The 15,678-nt window shown below is 56.1% G+C and overlaps 2 protein-coding genes across 2 annotated transcripts; both read left to right on the top strand.

Moving 5' to 3' along the window:
• The first annotated feature begins 95 nt into the window (after positions 1–95).
• On the top strand, positions 96–10,434 carry LOC131592417 (SH3 domain-binding protein 1-like). Its single transcript, XM_058863911.1, has 18 exons — positions 96–688; positions 2,436–2,478; positions 3,929–4,033; positions 4,416–4,492; positions 4,773–4,884; positions 4,974–5,050; positions 5,422–5,557; positions 6,188–6,256; positions 6,650–6,740; positions 7,027–7,169; positions 7,266–7,377; positions 7,477–7,558; positions 7,849–7,929; positions 8,036–8,152; positions 8,608–8,699; positions 8,881–9,010; positions 9,165–9,280; positions 9,680–10,434. The coding sequence occupies exons 1-18, from the start codon at positions 627–629 to the stop codon at positions 10,006–10,008; spliced, it is 1,974 nt and encodes a 657-aa protein (XP_058719894.1). The 5' UTR covers positions 96–626; the 3' UTR covers positions 10,009–10,434.
• Positions 10,435–11,353: 919 nt separating this feature from the next.
• Positions 11,354–13,768, top strand: LOC131592412 (chronophin-like). The gene is made up of 2 exons (XM_058863906.1): positions 11,354–11,980; positions 12,234–13,768. The coding sequence occupies exons 1-2, from the start codon at positions 11,404–11,406 to the stop codon at positions 12,557–12,559; spliced, it is 903 nt and encodes a 300-aa protein (XP_058719889.1). The 5' UTR covers positions 11,354–11,403; the 3' UTR covers positions 12,560–13,768.
• Positions 13,769–15,678: the final 1,910 nt, after the last annotated feature.

The raw sequence follows: 15,678 nt of genomic DNA on the forward strand, positions 1-15,678 counted from the left end.
TTGGCAGAGTTGGGTGACCAGGTAGGGCAGGGTGTTACATCAGGTGCCCTGTGTGAGCTGCACAGCCAGCTGGCACCAGTACGGGCTGCCCCGCAGCGCAGCTGACGGTGGGCACGGGACGGAAGGGGAACCACCCCAGCTGAGACAGAAAGAGCGTGGGCCCTTCACTCGGGCTCGGCAGCGGCATGTGCTTGTCCTGCCTTGTTATGTGTATGCTGTAATAAAATTTCCCCTTTAAGGCTGGGCTGAAGTTATTTTTACTCGTGGGGTGGTGACGGGAACTCAGAACGGAGCAGGAGCTCTGAACTGTTCTTACCTGATCTGCGGCATAGGGGCGGACGGAGGAGGAAGGAAGCTCAGAAAAGGAGAGGGATCGAGAGAAGGGAGGGGAAAAGAAAGCAGGCAGGGAGGGCATCCCATGGGGGGGAACTAGGGAGGGGACCAGCTGGGGAAACTGAACAAGAGGGAACGAGGAAGAGGAGTAAGGAGGGAGAGCTCCTTTGGGAAAAGCGAAGTGGCTCCGGGGAGAAGAAGGGCTGCAAGCATCCAATGCCAAGCATTACCGAGGGGAGCTGAGTGGGTACAGCCAGCAGAGCAGCTTTTGTGGTCTCCTCCCGACTCTCAAGATGATGAAAAGACAGTTTAATCGAATGCGCCAGCAGCTGTCCCATCCCAACATCACCATTAGGTAAGGACTTCTCCACTACCTGTACTGGAGGGAGTGGGATGTGGGTCCTGGGGTCTTGTGCTGGGGCTGGACTGATATCCCAGTGCTGGTGCCCTGGGAAAAGGGGGAGGAAACTTTAGAGCATCTTCAGCAAAAGCTGAGGAGCTTTGGGAAGGCTGTATTGGTGCTGCTCAGCAGTAAATGATCCTCAAGCCCAGTTACCTCTCCCAGGGCCCGCAGGTACTGCATTCATCAGGAAACAGGGCTTTCCCAAGCTTGGCTTTGCCAGGATGCGGGGCAGTGGGGCAATGGGGAGGGACCTTCCAGCCACATGCCCCTGGCTGTGCAATGACCAGGAAGGTGATCAGGCTGGGACAAGCCCTCCCTGCAGAATCTGGGGTGCCCCACAGGAACCAAATGGCCTGCATAGCTCTAGCCAGCCCAGCAGCATGAGCAGCCCAGAATGCCCTTTGAGGAGAGGACCAGGAGTCCTCAGACGGACCCATGGAGGACTTACAGCTTCACACAAAACCCTCTGTCCCTGTCCTACCTCTGCCATTTCCTTCTTTTTCTCCTCAGCTTTCCAAAGCTCTTCCCTTGCAAAACCCAGAACTGAAATTACAGGGCTGGGCTCTCCCTGCTCAGTCCCCTCACTCCTTTTCCTACTGCCACCTCTGCAGGTTCCCAGCACTGGGTGGCTAAGTGGGACCGAGCGTGTCCCCTGAACCACTGAGCTCCTTCAGCCTGCCCAGCAAATCAACCACAGGGAAGCAATTCCTATATGCTGGCGGCCTCTTGCTCTCCTTGCATTCCCTGGAAGGGAGCATGATGCCTGTTCCCACACCCCTTCCCTCAAGATTTCTCATCTCCATGACAGATGCACCTCCCTTTTGGTTAATGCCAGGCAAGCAAGTCTCAAGCAGCTTGTGAAGCAAGCTCTTCACCTGCTGCAGAGCCTCTCCTCTAGGGACCATGACCTCACGTGATCTTGCTTGCCTTCAACCAAACCACCCACATTTCCTGCAGCTCCACATCCTCATCCCACATTGGTTTTGGCAGGCAGTGAAAAGAGAGAAACATGAACTGAGGAAAAAGCAGCAGCAGATGGAAATCAAATTGGGTTCTTGGGACATAGCAATGGTAGCAGGCTGTGAAGCAAAGCTTCCTCTGTGGGAGGCATCGCAGAGGTTTTAGGGTCATGGTGGCTGGTTTTGAATTTGGCTTTGAGCAGAACCACAGAAAGCTGGGTTTGTGTAGGCATTTCTGGAGGGGCTGCTGTTGGTCTTGGACCCCAGTTTGACCACAAGGACACCCTTTCTCCTGAACCAGTGGCCCCAAAGAGTACCTAGGCCTGCAAAGATGTGCACCAGACTGAAACATCACTGTCCTGGATTCACCTTCAGGGTAGAGATGGGTAGTCAGGGGCAGTAAACATCCTGCTCCTGTTGTGGCCCTGCTGAGCACTCTGACTCCAAAAACACAAGTCACATCTGGACTTTTTGACTGAGGTGCACTGAACTGGAAGCCCTGTCTGATGGGGTGTCCACCAGCCAGCAAAGCTGGCTCATTTGCACGGCTCCTGCTGTTCTTGTCTTCCCAGGCTCATTCTACCCATAGCCTTGTATCTGACAGTCCAGGATATAGCCTGTGTCTCCTGCTCCCAGGAACCCAAAGAGAGGCGGGTACGATGCATTAGGATCTGCCTTCCCAAGGGAGCGTGGTGGAGGCCATCCCCATTTGCTGATGGTTCCTTCTCCTTCCTCTGCAGAGCCCAAGAAGCAACTGAGCTCCTGTCAGAAGATTTGCTGCAGGTGAGGTGTGGGCTGGGCTGGCAGGCGTGTGTCTGCTTGTGCCTGGGCGTGGGAACCTGTCCCGCTGCTGCCTGCCATTCGCCCTGCCAGCATGTCCAAGTCATGGGGCTGGGATCTGCCCACGTGCCAGAGGGTGATTTCAGGACCACGGTGTTAAGGGATTGGCAGGCTCCTGCTATCAGGAAGGGCTTTCCCAGCTGCTCACAGAGGCACGAATCCTCACCATTTGTGCCCCCTTTTCACTGGACCAGATGCTCCGGGCTGTGGCAGGATGCTGGGCAGGTGTTGTGGTTTGGTGCTGGGCAAATGCCAGGCACCCACAAAAGTTGCTCACTCACCCTCCCCTGTCACAGCTGGGCAGAGGAGAGAGAAATTTAATGAAGGCTTTATGAGTTAAGGACCAGGAGAAAACATTCCAAGAGCAAAACAATCTCAACTTAGAGGTACAAAGTGAATTTATTACTAACAAAATCAGAGGAGGATAATAAGTAAAATAAGCCCTTAAAAACATCTTTTCTTCCCCCAAACCTTCCATCCTTCCCACCAACAACACAGGGGGCAGGGCGTGGGGGTTTTGGTTAGTTCATCACCCGAGATCTTCCGCTACACAGGGAGAGGAGTCCTTCCGCTGCTCTGCTGCACTGTGGTGTCCCTCCCACAGGAGACAATTCTCTCTGAACTTCTCCAGCATGGCTCCAAATCTCACAAGCAGCAGTCCTCCCAAAACTGCTGCAACATGAGTCCTTGCCACAGGCAACAGTCCTCCCAAAACTGCTGCAGCATGGATCACTCTTCCATGGGGTGCAGCCCTCCAAGTACAGGCTGGAGCAGCCTGGAAGCAGGGCTCTCTCTTCACTGTGTCTCCCACTGGATCACAGCCTCCTCCAGGCATCCACTCACTCCAGAGTGAGCACCTCCCCCACAGGCTGCTGGTGCATCTCTGTATCCCCTGTGGATCCCCATGGGCTGCAGGGCACAGCTGCTTCACCATGATCATCACCACAGCCTGCAGAGGAACCTCAGCTCTGGTTCCTGGAGCACCTCCTGCCCCTCCTTCTCCACTGACTTTGGTGTGTCCATGTGGTTTCCCTCACATGTTCTCACCTCCTCCTCTTCTTTGGCTAGAAAAAAACTGTGTTCTCACTTGGTTTTGATTTTCTTCTTAAATATGTTTTCACAGAGGCATTACCACTATCTCTAATTGGCCCAGGCTTGGCCAGCAGTAAGTCCATCTTCAGAGCCGTCAGGGATTGGCTCTGCCAGACATGGTGGAAGCTTCTGGCAGCTTCTCACAGAAGCCACCTCTGTGGCCCCCCCTGCTACCAAACACCAGCCCATGCAAAACCAACACAGCAGCCATCCTCACCCAGAGCTGGGTAGTGGAGAAATGGCCTTGAGGTGCCCACGGTTGACAAAATGGTTTCCCCAGCCCCCACTCTTCTGCCCCCAGATTGAGCAGAGGATTGAGCCGGCCAAGCGAGCAGCTCACAGTGTGTCCAAGAGGCTCCAAGCCTGCCTGCAGGGACAATGTGGCTCCGAGATGGACAAGCGAGTGGTGAGAAAAATCTTCCCACCGCAGCCTGTGCTCACCCCAGCTCTGTCCCTTGCCAGCAACCGAGATGCCAGGCCCCTGCTTTGCCTGCTTTGCTGAAGGGTGGCCCAAAGCTATGCCAAGCCCAGGTCCCATTATCAGCAGCAGCCTCCAGCATGTGCCTGGGACAAGCAGAGCGGGGGATCCCTCTCAACCATCACTAATTTGGGTTACTCCTGTGAGAGTGTCTTTGCATTGAATAACCTGCCAAAGCCCTTGTTGTCAATGTTCCTTCCCAAACCCCCATGAACCCTGACACCCATGGTGCTCTGTGGTGAGGAACACCACAGTGTGGGCAGGCACAGTGGTGTCATCACTTCTCTCTCAAATCCTTGGCTGTGTGCAGAAGAAGCTGCCTTTGATGGCTCTGTCCATGGCGATGGCTGAGAGCTTCAAGGAATTAGACACAGAGTCCAGCCTTGGGTAAGTACTGGTGGGAGAAAGTTCCAGAGTGACCCCAAAAGATGCCAGGTCCTGGTAGTGACACTGTTTGGCTCAGGGGCTGCCATGGCTCAAACCATGTCCCCAGAGCAAACACTGGTGTTGCACTGGGAGAAGGGACAGCCAGCACCTTCAGCCTCCCATTGCAGAGTAGGGCCAGGGGCTGGCTCAGGGTCCCATGTGGGTACAGGTACAATGTGGATGTCAGGTCAGAGAAGGGCATGGCTCCAGCCTGCAATAATTTCACCTCTGTCCCATGCAGGAAAGCCCTGGAGATGGGGTGCTGCATACAGAGCTCACTGGCCAAAATTGTCGCTGAGTTTGAGATTGCCCTGGAGCACTACGTCCTGCAGCCACTCAACAAGCTCAGTGAGGTAGTCCTGGCTGCTCTACTGACTTCACTCTCCAATCTCACCACTCCTTTCTGTGTCCCCAGGCCTCACTCTGTCCCTCTCTCCCCCAGGAGGAGCTCCCCACCATCCTGAAGCGCAAGAAGACCCTCCAGAAGTTGATTTCTGACTGGAACACAATCAAGAGCCGGTATGGGGCACACTGCAGCTCTGGGGGGACCAGGACATACAGAGCACAGCCCCCAGACAGGTTGGGGGAGAGAGGAAGATAATTGCCTTGGGGAGTCAATTTCCTCTTCAGGAGGACCCAGCTAGCTCCTCTCTGTAGATGCATCTTGCTCTGGGCTCAGATGCTGATTCCCTAGCACCAGAGAGGGCAGTTCTGCTGCTAAAGGCAGCAAAGTGTCCCAGTGCTGCTTGGTACACTGAGATCACCTCATTCCAACTCCTGCCAGTGGTAGCCCTTGCCATGCCAGATTTCTCTGGAAGTCTGCACACTTGTTCTTCCCAGCAATCCTGGCACTGAGACCATAAATATACCTCTTTTGTGCCTCCCCAAAGGCTGAACCAAGCTGCCAAGAGTTCCAGTAACAGCACTGGAGCTGGTGCTGGCCCAGGGGCATCCTCTGCTGCCAACAAACTGGAGATCTTAAAGGAAGAAGAGGAGGAGGTGAAGAGGAAGGTGGAGCAGTGCAAGGTGAGATGGTCCCTTGCTCTCCTCTATGGATCAGCTCCAGGGCTGCAGACCTGCTCCCCTCCACCAGTCTTTTCCTAGGTGACCCCACACTGAGATGGATTGCAGCCAGAGAGCATGTCCTGCCCTCTGAAAGCAAATGGGCCCCTCAAGCAGGAATAGGGAGATGGCCCAAGCCCTGGGAAGAAAAAGAGTAAAGGAGTTCAAAGCACAAGCTGCTGCAGAGAGGAGGCTCCAGGGGCTAAATCAGGGAGCATATGGGATCCCCTCAGGCTGGGAAACAGCTGAGCTAAGATCTGTTGTGTGTGGCAGAGAAGTTTCACATCAGCTTTCTCCACTTCTGCCCTATTTCTCTGAAAAGCCCAGCACCTCGTCTGGCAGAGCTCGTGATCTCACTGGAGCTGAAGGTGCAGAGACCTTTCGTTCCTGAGACACTTGTGCCAGGACCTTGATCATGGGGCAGGTTACTGCCACTACCCAAACTAATGGAAGCAAGGAGGAAGCCCCATTGCACCCAGAGACCCTGTCTAGACCACTCACAGACCAGATGAAAGGGCTTCATGAAAGTGTCTCCTCTTCCTTGGGTGCAGGGAAGGGATGGAAGATTGCTCTTCTTTGTGTCTCCCTTCCCAGGATGAGTACATGGCTGACCTCTACCACTTCTCCACCAAAGAGGACATCTATGCCAGCTACTTCATCAAAGTAAGTCCTCTGTCTCACTTCTCCCCAGTGTGTGAACATAGACTGAAACATGTCTGAGCCCAGCCTTGTCCCCATCCACCCCAAGTGACCCCAAGCAGGGCAGGGGACACATCAAGGCATCAGCAGGTGCCTATAGGTGGCCTTGCTCCAGACACTGCAGGTGAATGCCACCACTAACACCAAGTGCAAACAAGCAGCTTGTCCTGATGATAGCCCTCTCCAATTTGCCCTCTACCCCTTACTACAGACACAGTCCCAGGGACCCCAGGTGGGCTCCCCTTGCAGCTCCCTCTTTGCCCTGTCCTCATATGGGTGCCATGTCCTGGGAACGGGCACCTCTCTGAGAAAGGCTGGTGCTAACTGAATGCTGTTTGCCTGTCCCCTGTCTGGCAGCTATTGGAAATCCAATCCCAGTACCACCGGCAGTCACTGGAATCTCTGGACTCAGCTCTTGCAGAGCTGAGGGAAAGCCACAGACAGACAGGTACTCCATGCAGCCTGGCAAGGACTGCAGCTGAGCCTGGGGGATACAAGTGTGGCCAGCAAAGCTGGAAAAGGCTCATTTTCCGTCCCTACACCTGCTGCTGCCTACCATGCTGGGCTGGTAGGTTGGGGACTGCAGCTTGACATGGGCTGGGGATGCTGCCTGTCCTGCCTCTGCCTCTGCCTGTAGCCAGCCAAGTTCAGCTTGGAGCAGGATGTTGCCATGGCCAAATGCTGGATGGTCCCAGTGTCCCCCATCCCTCTTGACATTTTCCTCCCTCTACCAGAGCCTTCCTTCACAACAGACACCCCAGTGGCGGGGTACTATGGAGTGTCCCTAGAGACACACCTCAAGAGCTTAGGCCGGGAGATTGCGCTTCCCATCGAAGCCTGTGTCATGATGCTGTTGGCTTCTGGCATGAAGGAGGAGGTAGAGAGTGCTCCAGACCCCCTCATCACTTTCTCCCCCCAGATGCACTCCTCCCAAACTCAAAATGCATCCCTTCCCTCTTCATCCCATCCCCAGGGGCTCTTCCGGCTGGCAGCGGGTGCCTCAGTGCTGAGGAAGCTGAAGAACAGCTTGGCCAGCGGCTCCAATGCCCTGGAGGAGTTTTACTCTGACCCCCATGCTGTGGCTGGTGAGTGCCAACAAGGCAGGGTGGGGGGACATGATCAGGCAGTCCCAGCCATCCATCCCTCAGCTGCCATCAGCTCCACTGCTCCCCCTCTCCTCCCAGGTGCACTGAAATCCTACCTGCGGGAGCTGCCCCAGCCTTTGATGACCTTCGAACTCTATGACGAATGGGTCAAAGTGGCCAGGTGGGTCCAGGCACTGGGGAGGAAATCACTGGCGGGTCTCAAAAAGCCCCCAGTCAACCCCCTCCATCCTTCCTGGCACTTGGAGCAGGGGTGCTCTGTCTCATTTGGGGAGATATGAGCACAGTGCCTCTGTGGATGCCTGCCTTCACTGCCCAGTAAAGCTGGACATTTCCATCTCCAGGGCTATGGCCTGCACAGGGCAGTCAACACTGGCCTTTGTCCTTGTCCACTGTGTCCCTCTCTGCCACAAGGAACAGGCTGAGCTATCTGTTCTTCCTTCTGTCTTACAGCTTAAAGGACACTGACAGCCGCGTACAGAGCCTGAGAGACACCTGCAGCCGCCTGCCCCAGGACAGCTACAACAATCTGAGGTGTTTTGTCTGAACAAGGCTTCTTCAGCCCCAAGCAATCACCGGGGTAGCCATTCCCTCCTCAAATCCCTACCTCCTAAACCCTTACCCTCTTTTCACCCCACAGGTATCTGATCAAGTTTTTAGCCAAGCTGGCTGAACACCAGGAAGTGAATAAAATGACCCCCAGCAACATTGCCATTGTGCTGGGCCCAAACCTGCTGTGGTCACAGCAGAGCACAGGGTAAGGTCTGGTTTGAAGGGGTGGGAGGCATCTCCCTAGCCCCAGCTGGGGTGCCTTGGAGGCAAATGCCATGGCAAAGGCTGATCCAGCAGCCTTCAGACTGGTCTAGAACACTTAGAAATCTTCCATCCTCAAGTCCTGTCCCTTGTTCTCATGCTCCCCAGGTTTCACGTCCCCTCACCAAGCACATGTCCTCTTAGCTACTCTGCAAAGTAGTAGAGGAAGGGGCTGAAACCCAAAATATGTTTTGTGACATGGATGGCTTTCAACACCACTGGCCTCCAACATCAAACCAGGGTTCCCAGGACATGGAAAATGGCCCATCACGCACACTGCCATGGCCCTTGGCTGGGCTGCCTTCCCTTCAGACCCTGACCCCTGCAGAGTGAACACAAAAACCCATTTAGAGTTAATTCCCCCAAACCCTTCTTCTGATGCCTCTCCCTGTCTCTCAGAGATCCCATGCAACTGGACTTGGCCTCAGTCTCCTCCATCCAGGCTGTGGTAGAAGCCCTCATCCAGAATGTGGACACTCTCTTCCCTGGAGGTAAGGCCAGGGCATCACTTGGTGGGCTGCAGCAGAAACTGACAGGGAGAGGAAGGGAAAGGAACATTTTTCCATCTCCAGGAGGGGAGAAGTGGGAGACTGCTCTGGCTCCCTGCTGTGGGATCATTGCTCTGGGTGGCAAGTGCTTCCTCACAGGATCTCCTCCTTTTTCTTCACCCAGAGTTAGATTTCAATGTCTCAGGCATGTTCATGCCACCCACCAACACCGGACTTTGCAAGGCTGCCCCAGTGGAAGAGCCAACTCCTGCGACCCCTCCAGCCAGCACCCCCACCCTTTTGGATGGAGAGGCGTAAGTCTGATGGGAGCTAGAGGCTCTGGCTGTCCCAGCTCTCCCTGTGTCCTCCCTCCCTCCCACCCCACGTCAGGGCTGTACCCTCACAGGTGCCTCACAGCCAGGATCACCATGCCCAACCAAAGCCTGACTTGCCCTGTTCTCTGTGCAGCACCTCCAGGGACCCTGAGGCCAAGTCCCAGCCGGCATCCCCAGCACTGCCCAGGTCACCTCCTGAAGCTGCAGGGCCACCAGCTCTGACGATGACTGACACCACCACCCACAAAGGTTAGGGTGCCCCTGATGCCTGGGAAATTACACCCCCCAGTGCCACCTCCTGTGGTTGTCATCATCCTGCTGTTCTCCATGCAAGTGGGCACGGGGGATGTCCTTGTCACCAAGTAAGGGGAAAGGCCTCTGACTGGGGCAGCATGGCTAGGATCCAGCCAAGATGGGACCGTGGGATGGTGGGACACAGTATGTCCTCCAGTGCTGGGTTGAACACCTCCGGTAAAAAAGTGTCAAAGCTCATGGCCCTGTGTGAAAGGAAGAGGGAAAAGCCCCCCAGAAAAGCTGGTGTGCACTTGTGTCTTCAGGACAGGAGTTGGGCAAGGGGCAATTTGTCCAACCCCCCGTCTGCAGCCCCCTCTGCTCTTTGAAGAGATCCCAGCCCAGCTTTCTTTTCAGGCAAACGCCCAGCTCCGGCCCGACCCACAATGCCACCACCGCCTGTGACGCAGCCTCGGAGCACAGCTCCTGCCCAGGCAGCCAGCCCCAAAGCCCTGCCACGTCGGACGCCCAGCCGAGCCCCCTGCATCCCACCGCCGCTCCCTCCACAGCCAGCACCCCGCCACAGCCGAGATGCCCCACCATCCCCCAAGCCTTCCACTGGTGAGGCTGACACAGTGGCTGCCATGGACTGTGTGCCAGGAACCACAGAGGAGGGGCAGCCACTGCCAGCAGGAGGAAGCCCCCTGCCCACATCGGCCCCAGAAGGACAGCCCACAGAGAACTGAACAGGGTGAGGGGTATGGGGGAATCACAGGTCAGGGAGATTGGATCCAGCACCACTCTGGGACCCAGCAGGTGCTGTGGAAATGCAGGCCTCAGGGACAGCATCTCTTAGTCCTCCTCCTCCTTTTTCCCTTGGCTCACACCACCTGGCACGCTTTGCTTACCTTCTCTCGCTCTCCTGTCTCCACCTCCCCACACCACCACGTCCCTGCTGGAGCCCAGCCACCAGTGAGGGCCCAGGTCCCTGCCTAGATCCCCCACTGCAGGCCCAGCCACTGCTTGCAACTCTTGGGCCATTGTGGGCAGCTTGGCCCCATGGGGGCATCTGTGGATGCTCAGCCATGATCCCAGTCCCATTTTCCCTTAAAATGCATTGCCTCAGGAACACACAGATGGATATATATAAATACAGATACATATATATATATAGGTAGATATATAGATATAGATACATACAGATATATAGATATATATATACAGATATATATATAGATATAGCTATTTGGAGTGCATGATCTATTAGGAGTGGCTGAGGGAGCTCAGTTGTTTGGTCTGTAGAAAAGGAGGCTCAGGAGTGACCTGATCACTCCCTACAACTCCCTGAAAGGAGGGTGCAGCCAGGTGGAGACCGACCTCTTCTCCCAGGTAACAGGCAGACAGTCTTAAGCTGCACCAGGGGAGGTTTAGGTGGGACAGTCGGAGGAATTTTTTCACAGAAAGTGATTAGACATTGGAGTGGGCTGCCCATGGAGGTGGTGGGGCCACCGTCCCTGGAGGTGTTTAAGGAAAGACTGGATGTGGCACTTACTGCCATGGTCTGGTTGACATGGTGGTGTTCGGTCTCAGGCTGGACCCGGTGATGTCAGAAGGCTTTTCCAGCGTGAGTGGTTCTGTGATATTTTGCCAATATTTAAGAAGCTGGTGTCAAAGTCGCAGGCCGGTGTGAGCAGGGCACACTTGGCAGTCTGAAGTGCTGGAGGTGCAGCCCGGGGGGAGGAAAGGAGGCGGCAGCGCGGCCGGCGCCCACAGCCGGCTGGAACGCGGGACCGGGCCGTAATGGCGCCCGCGCTGCCACAGGCCGCGCCGGCCGGCAGGGGGCGCTGCGCGGCTGCGCGGGCACGGCGGGGGGCGCGGGCCGGGCACGGTGGTTCCAGCCAATGGGCAGCGCGCCTGGGCCTGTTCCCGCCCCCTCCCCGCCGCGCTCCCTCTGGGGGCCGGCCCTCGCCCTGGCCCTACCCCTGGGAGCGTCAGAGTCTCCCATTGGTGGCGGCGGGGAGGCGGGGGGCGGTGATTGGTTGCGCGGCGGGGCGGGGCGCGGCGGGGGGCGGCGATTGGCTGCCCGGCGGGGCGGGGCGGGGCGGTCGGCGGGCTGCGGCGGCGGCGGCGGCGGCGGCAGCATGGCGAGCTGCCGGCGGCTGAGCGGCGCGGGGCTGCGGGAGGTGCTGGGCCCGGCGCAGGGGCTGCTCTTCGACTGCGACGGCGTCCTGTGGGCGGGCGAGCGCGCCGTGCCCGGCGCCCCCGAGCTGCTGGAGCGGCTGCGGCGCAGCGGCAAGGCCGCCCTTTTCGTCAGCAATAACAGCCGCCGCTCGGTGGCCGAGCTGGAGCGGCGCTTCAGCCGTCTCGGCTTCCGCGGCGTGCGCGCCGAGCACGTCTTCAGCTCCGCGCTCTGCTCCGCTCTCTTCCTCCGCCAGCGCCTCCTCGGCGGCGGCGGGAACGGGAGCGGGCCCGGCCGCGTCTTCGTGCTGGGCGGCGAGGGGCTGCGCGGCGAGGTGCGCGACGCCGGGCTGCGCCTGGCGGGCGAGGGCGAGCCGGCGCCCGGCGAGCCGGTGCGCGCCGTCCTGGTGGGCTACGACGACCAGTTCACCTTCGCCAAGCTGGCGCAGGCCTGCGGCTACCTGCGCGACCCGCAGTGCCTGCTGGTGGCCACCGACCCCGACCCCTGGCACCCGCTCAGCGACGGCCAGCGCACCCCCGGTGAGCCCGCGCCCCGTCCCGCGCCGCCCCGGGGGGAAGGGGCTGGTGGCGGGGGTGGCCTCGGGTGGGGTTCGCTGTCCCAGGTGCGGGCGAGGCGGCTCCCTGAGCGGCAGGACGAGCAGGGATGCCCTGGCACGTCCCTGCCGGCTCCCGAAGCGGTGCTGCCAGCATCCCGCTTGCCTGTCCGGTGGCGGGACCCGAGGTGCTGAGCTTCCCGCGGCTACTTCTGTTCCTCCTCCTTCCCTCCCTGCAGGGACTGGCAGCCTCACAGCCGCGGTGGAAACGGCTTCGGGCCGCAAGGCGCTGGTGGTGGGGAAGCCCAACACGTACATGTTTGATTGCATCGTGGAGCGTTTCGGTGTCGACCCGTCCCGCACCCTCATGGTGGGAGACCGTCTGGAGACAGACATCCTCTTCGGCAAGAACTGCGGCCTTGCCACCATTCTCACCCTGACAGGCGTTTCCCGCCTGGAAGAGGCGCAGGCCTACATGGCCAGCGACAGCGCTGCTGCCAAGGATCTGGTGCCCAATTACTATGTGGACAGTATTGCAGACTTGATACCAGGCCTGGATGAGTAACAGTTTGTACATGTGAGGGCAGAGGGGTCAGGTTCCCCATCCCAGTCTCCATCTGTTCCCATTTCTCTCTCACTGCCCTATGCCCTCAATTCCTGGTTTCTTCACATGCCAACATCCTTCTTCGGGGGCAAAATGGGAAGGGGATTGGCAGGAGGGGACAGGTTTCAAGTTGTCTCTGCTGAGAGCTATCCAGGGTGGACAGAATCCTTGTCTCCCTTATTGCCAGCTGCCATCATCTTTGGGAGAGAGCTGGAGGATTTGAGGCTGGGTGGGGGGGGTCAAATCAGTGTCTGTGTGGCCTCTCCCCCTGCAGAGGTTCAGGACTGGCTGTTTTAGTATTATTTTCCCCTTGGATAACCAGTGGTGGCCTTTTACTGCTGTCCTTCAACTTGTAACTCTTCTGAGCTGCAACCCTGCAGTCCTTGTGGTAACCCCCTCCTTGCCAGGGGATTGGCTGGCATTGTCACCCACCTGGTGTCTATCAGTGCCAGGGCATGTGGAAGGAGTGTGCCAGAGCTCTGGAATCATGAATGAGAGCATCTCTGCCTCCCACAAGTGAAAGAGAGCATTGCCTCATCTCTCTCCTGTTCCTTAGAGATGTTTCCCCCACTATCGCCCTGCCCTGACCCAGTTAATAACTGTGCCAGTGTCCATCTGAAGGACGGAAGAGACTGGTTTGAGGATCTTTCTCCTGTGCCAAACAGACAAGCTGTGACTGCGCACAGTGGGTCTGCAGTTGTACCTTGTTTTCAAGCACCCTTTCTGAAGGGGCTTGTGAAGGACAGAGGGCTCCTAGACCATGACAACACAGCACTAATGAACTGTATGACTCTCCCTGGTTGCCCCTTCTCAGTTGGATTTTGTCATAGTACAGTGAGAGAAAAGTGCTGATGGGGGTCTGTGCTCCAGCTGCTGGTGTGCAGGTGAGATGGTGATGGTGTTGTCACTGCTGTGAATGTGTCACAGTCCTCAAAACCATTCCTTGCTGCTTTGTCTTTCTACGTTTTTTTTTTTTTAATTTCTTGATCTAATTTATCAAAATTATTTATTGTTCAAATATTGTATTATTTGTATAAATTATGCTGACTGGTTGCACCAAGGGGACAGAAGGCAGTGCCTTTGGGCATCCCTTACTGTCCAAGTCCCATGTTGATGTTCTTACACTCACTGTGTCTCTGTATATAATAAAGTGTGAGCATAGGCTGGAAATTACCTCTTTTTTTTTCACTCATCCTGGTCCCACTAGGGACCACCTAGGGAACTGCCCTAGGTATCTTTGAGCCCTCACAGGTGAGGACATGGCAGGACCTTTCCTCACTCAAGGGGGTGCTGCTGGGTAGACAAGACAGCTGGGTAGTCTGGTGGATAGTGTCTTTGAGCTGCCCTTTGCTCAGAACCGGGGTGGAGGTGGCTGTGGTGTGGGGCGTGGGGTCCAGCTGGGTCACTTGGAGCAGTGGGCAATGCAAGCCCTGCCAGCTGCCTTTGCGTTCCACAGCACAGGGGATTCATTGCTGGGGAGCTGTGACCTCTTGTGCTGCACCTGAAGGCTGCCCTCTGCTAGCCAGGTGCACCCCCATGATCTGTGTGGCCCTGCTGGGGTAGGGGTGAGGTGCCATCTCTGTTATGTGCATAGAGCTTGCAGGGGGCTGAGAATTACCCAGGTGAGGTTTTACCGTAACCCTTCTTGACTATGCTATGCTTTAAGGGACAGGGAGGTGGCTGACACTGTACCCCTGGGGTGACCTTAACCAGACTATAGCTTGCCATGTCCTGGGTTTGTCTGCAGTCCCAGCCCAGAGGGAGAAAACAGATTGGGTAAAAAAAGTTGGAAGTGACTCAAATGTACTTTTTCTCCATTCCTCATACAGGAGCCAATCCTCCCTTTTGTCTGTCAGACCCCTTTAACTGCTGTTGATGGCAACCAAGCATCACATCTCCCGCTTGAGAGATCAGCATTTAACGTTCAATAACTGCTCTATGTAAGGTAGTGTGGTGTCAGCTCACATGAGAGAATTGGATGCAACTTATTGTCCCTAGGATAGTTCCAGGTACCGAGTGCCTTTTCCTTCTTTGTTTTTTTTGTGTCCAAAACAACATAGGAAACAGCCTTCCAAAATAAAAGAAGATCCAAATGGTTTTCTGAAGACTGCCTGTCATCTTAATCAGTCCCCTTTGTATATGCCTGTTTCTCTCTTTTGTCTGTCCCACATCCAATTAGGCCACCAGAGGACTGCTAGTCCCTTAATGAGTACTTGACCAACACTTGCATTAGATTAAATAAAAACACTTGCATTAGATAGAACTAAGTAGAAAAAGTTTGAGACCTCATGTGTCTGCTAACTTGGGTTACCAATCTAGAGATACCCAGACCCTGGTTTATTTTTCAGAGCTCTCAGTTCTTGTATCAGGCTGAAATTTGAAGCGCTGCTGTTGTGACTTTGGGGCCGCAGCTGGAAATGCTCAGTACAGCTGCAAATTTCTCAGGCTGAGTTGGTTACGTGTGGGTGTACAGAGGAGTTCTGTGCAGTGAGAACATCCCCAGGACGTGCCCCCTTTTTTCTAGGGTGCTTTGAGGGTGAACACTTGTCTGCTCTGTTCTTTCCAGTTCTCCCAGACAGCAGATGGGATGCTGGAGGCTGTAGTCTCCCAGGATGGCACACTGGAAATGAAACAGGAAATCCAGTAGCTGGTCAGAGTGTTGCAGCCTGAGTTTGGGCCCTCTCCAAAGATACTTTGGAGTTTGACCTTTGGATTCCAAATGGTGAGCCTGCAGAGTAGGTTTTTTCCATGTGACTGCTGCTGAAAACAGAGCTCAGCAGAGGTGATGGCTGATCCCTGTCTTGTGGCCATGTAGCTTCTTTTCATCTGGTGAAAAGATGAGGGCTTTGCTATGAAGCAGAGCTGGACTTGGAGCAGAAGGGTTTATCAGCTCTTCCCTTGGTTCATCATGTAGGTGAGGACATTAGGCAGGGGTGACTTTTGTCCTGTAAACATCAGTGGAGCTGCTCCTGCTCTGAGCAGGGATGGAGCAGCACTGTAGGGGTCCATCAGGTCTGCCAGGCTTTGGTTTTGTGTGGCTTCCCCCTGCTGTGGTCACTCCAGCATGTAATGAATGTGCA

The sequence above is a fragment of the Poecile atricapillus genome, chromosome W, assembly GCF_030490865.1.
Source record: "Poecile atricapillus isolate bPoeAtr1 chromosome W, bPoeAtr1.hap1, whole genome shotgun sequence".
Taxonomy (NCBI): Eukaryota; Metazoa; Chordata; class Aves; order Passeriformes; family Paridae; genus Poecile; species Poecile atricapillus.

Coding starts and splice junctions, on each gene's coding strand:
- LOC131592417 (XM_058863911.1), top strand. CDS start 627: ATGATGAAAAGACAGTTTAATCGAATGCGCCAGCAGCTGTCCCATCCC. Junction 6,741..7,026: donor GGAAAGCCACAGACAGACAG/GTACTCCATGCA, acceptor TCCCTCTACCAG/AGCCTTCCTTCACAACAGAC. Junction 8,153..8,607: donor TGGTCACAGCAGAGCACAGG/GTAAGGTCTGGT, acceptor CCTGTCTCTCAG/AGATCCCATGCAACTGGACT.
- LOC131592412 (XM_058863906.1), top strand. CDS start 11,404: ATGGCGAGCTGCCGGCGGCTGAGCGGCGCGGGGCTGCGGGAGGTGCTG. Junction 11,981..12,233: donor CGACGGCCAGCGCACCCCCG/GTGAGCCCGCGC, acceptor CCCTCCCTGCAG/GGACTGGCAGCCTCACAGCC.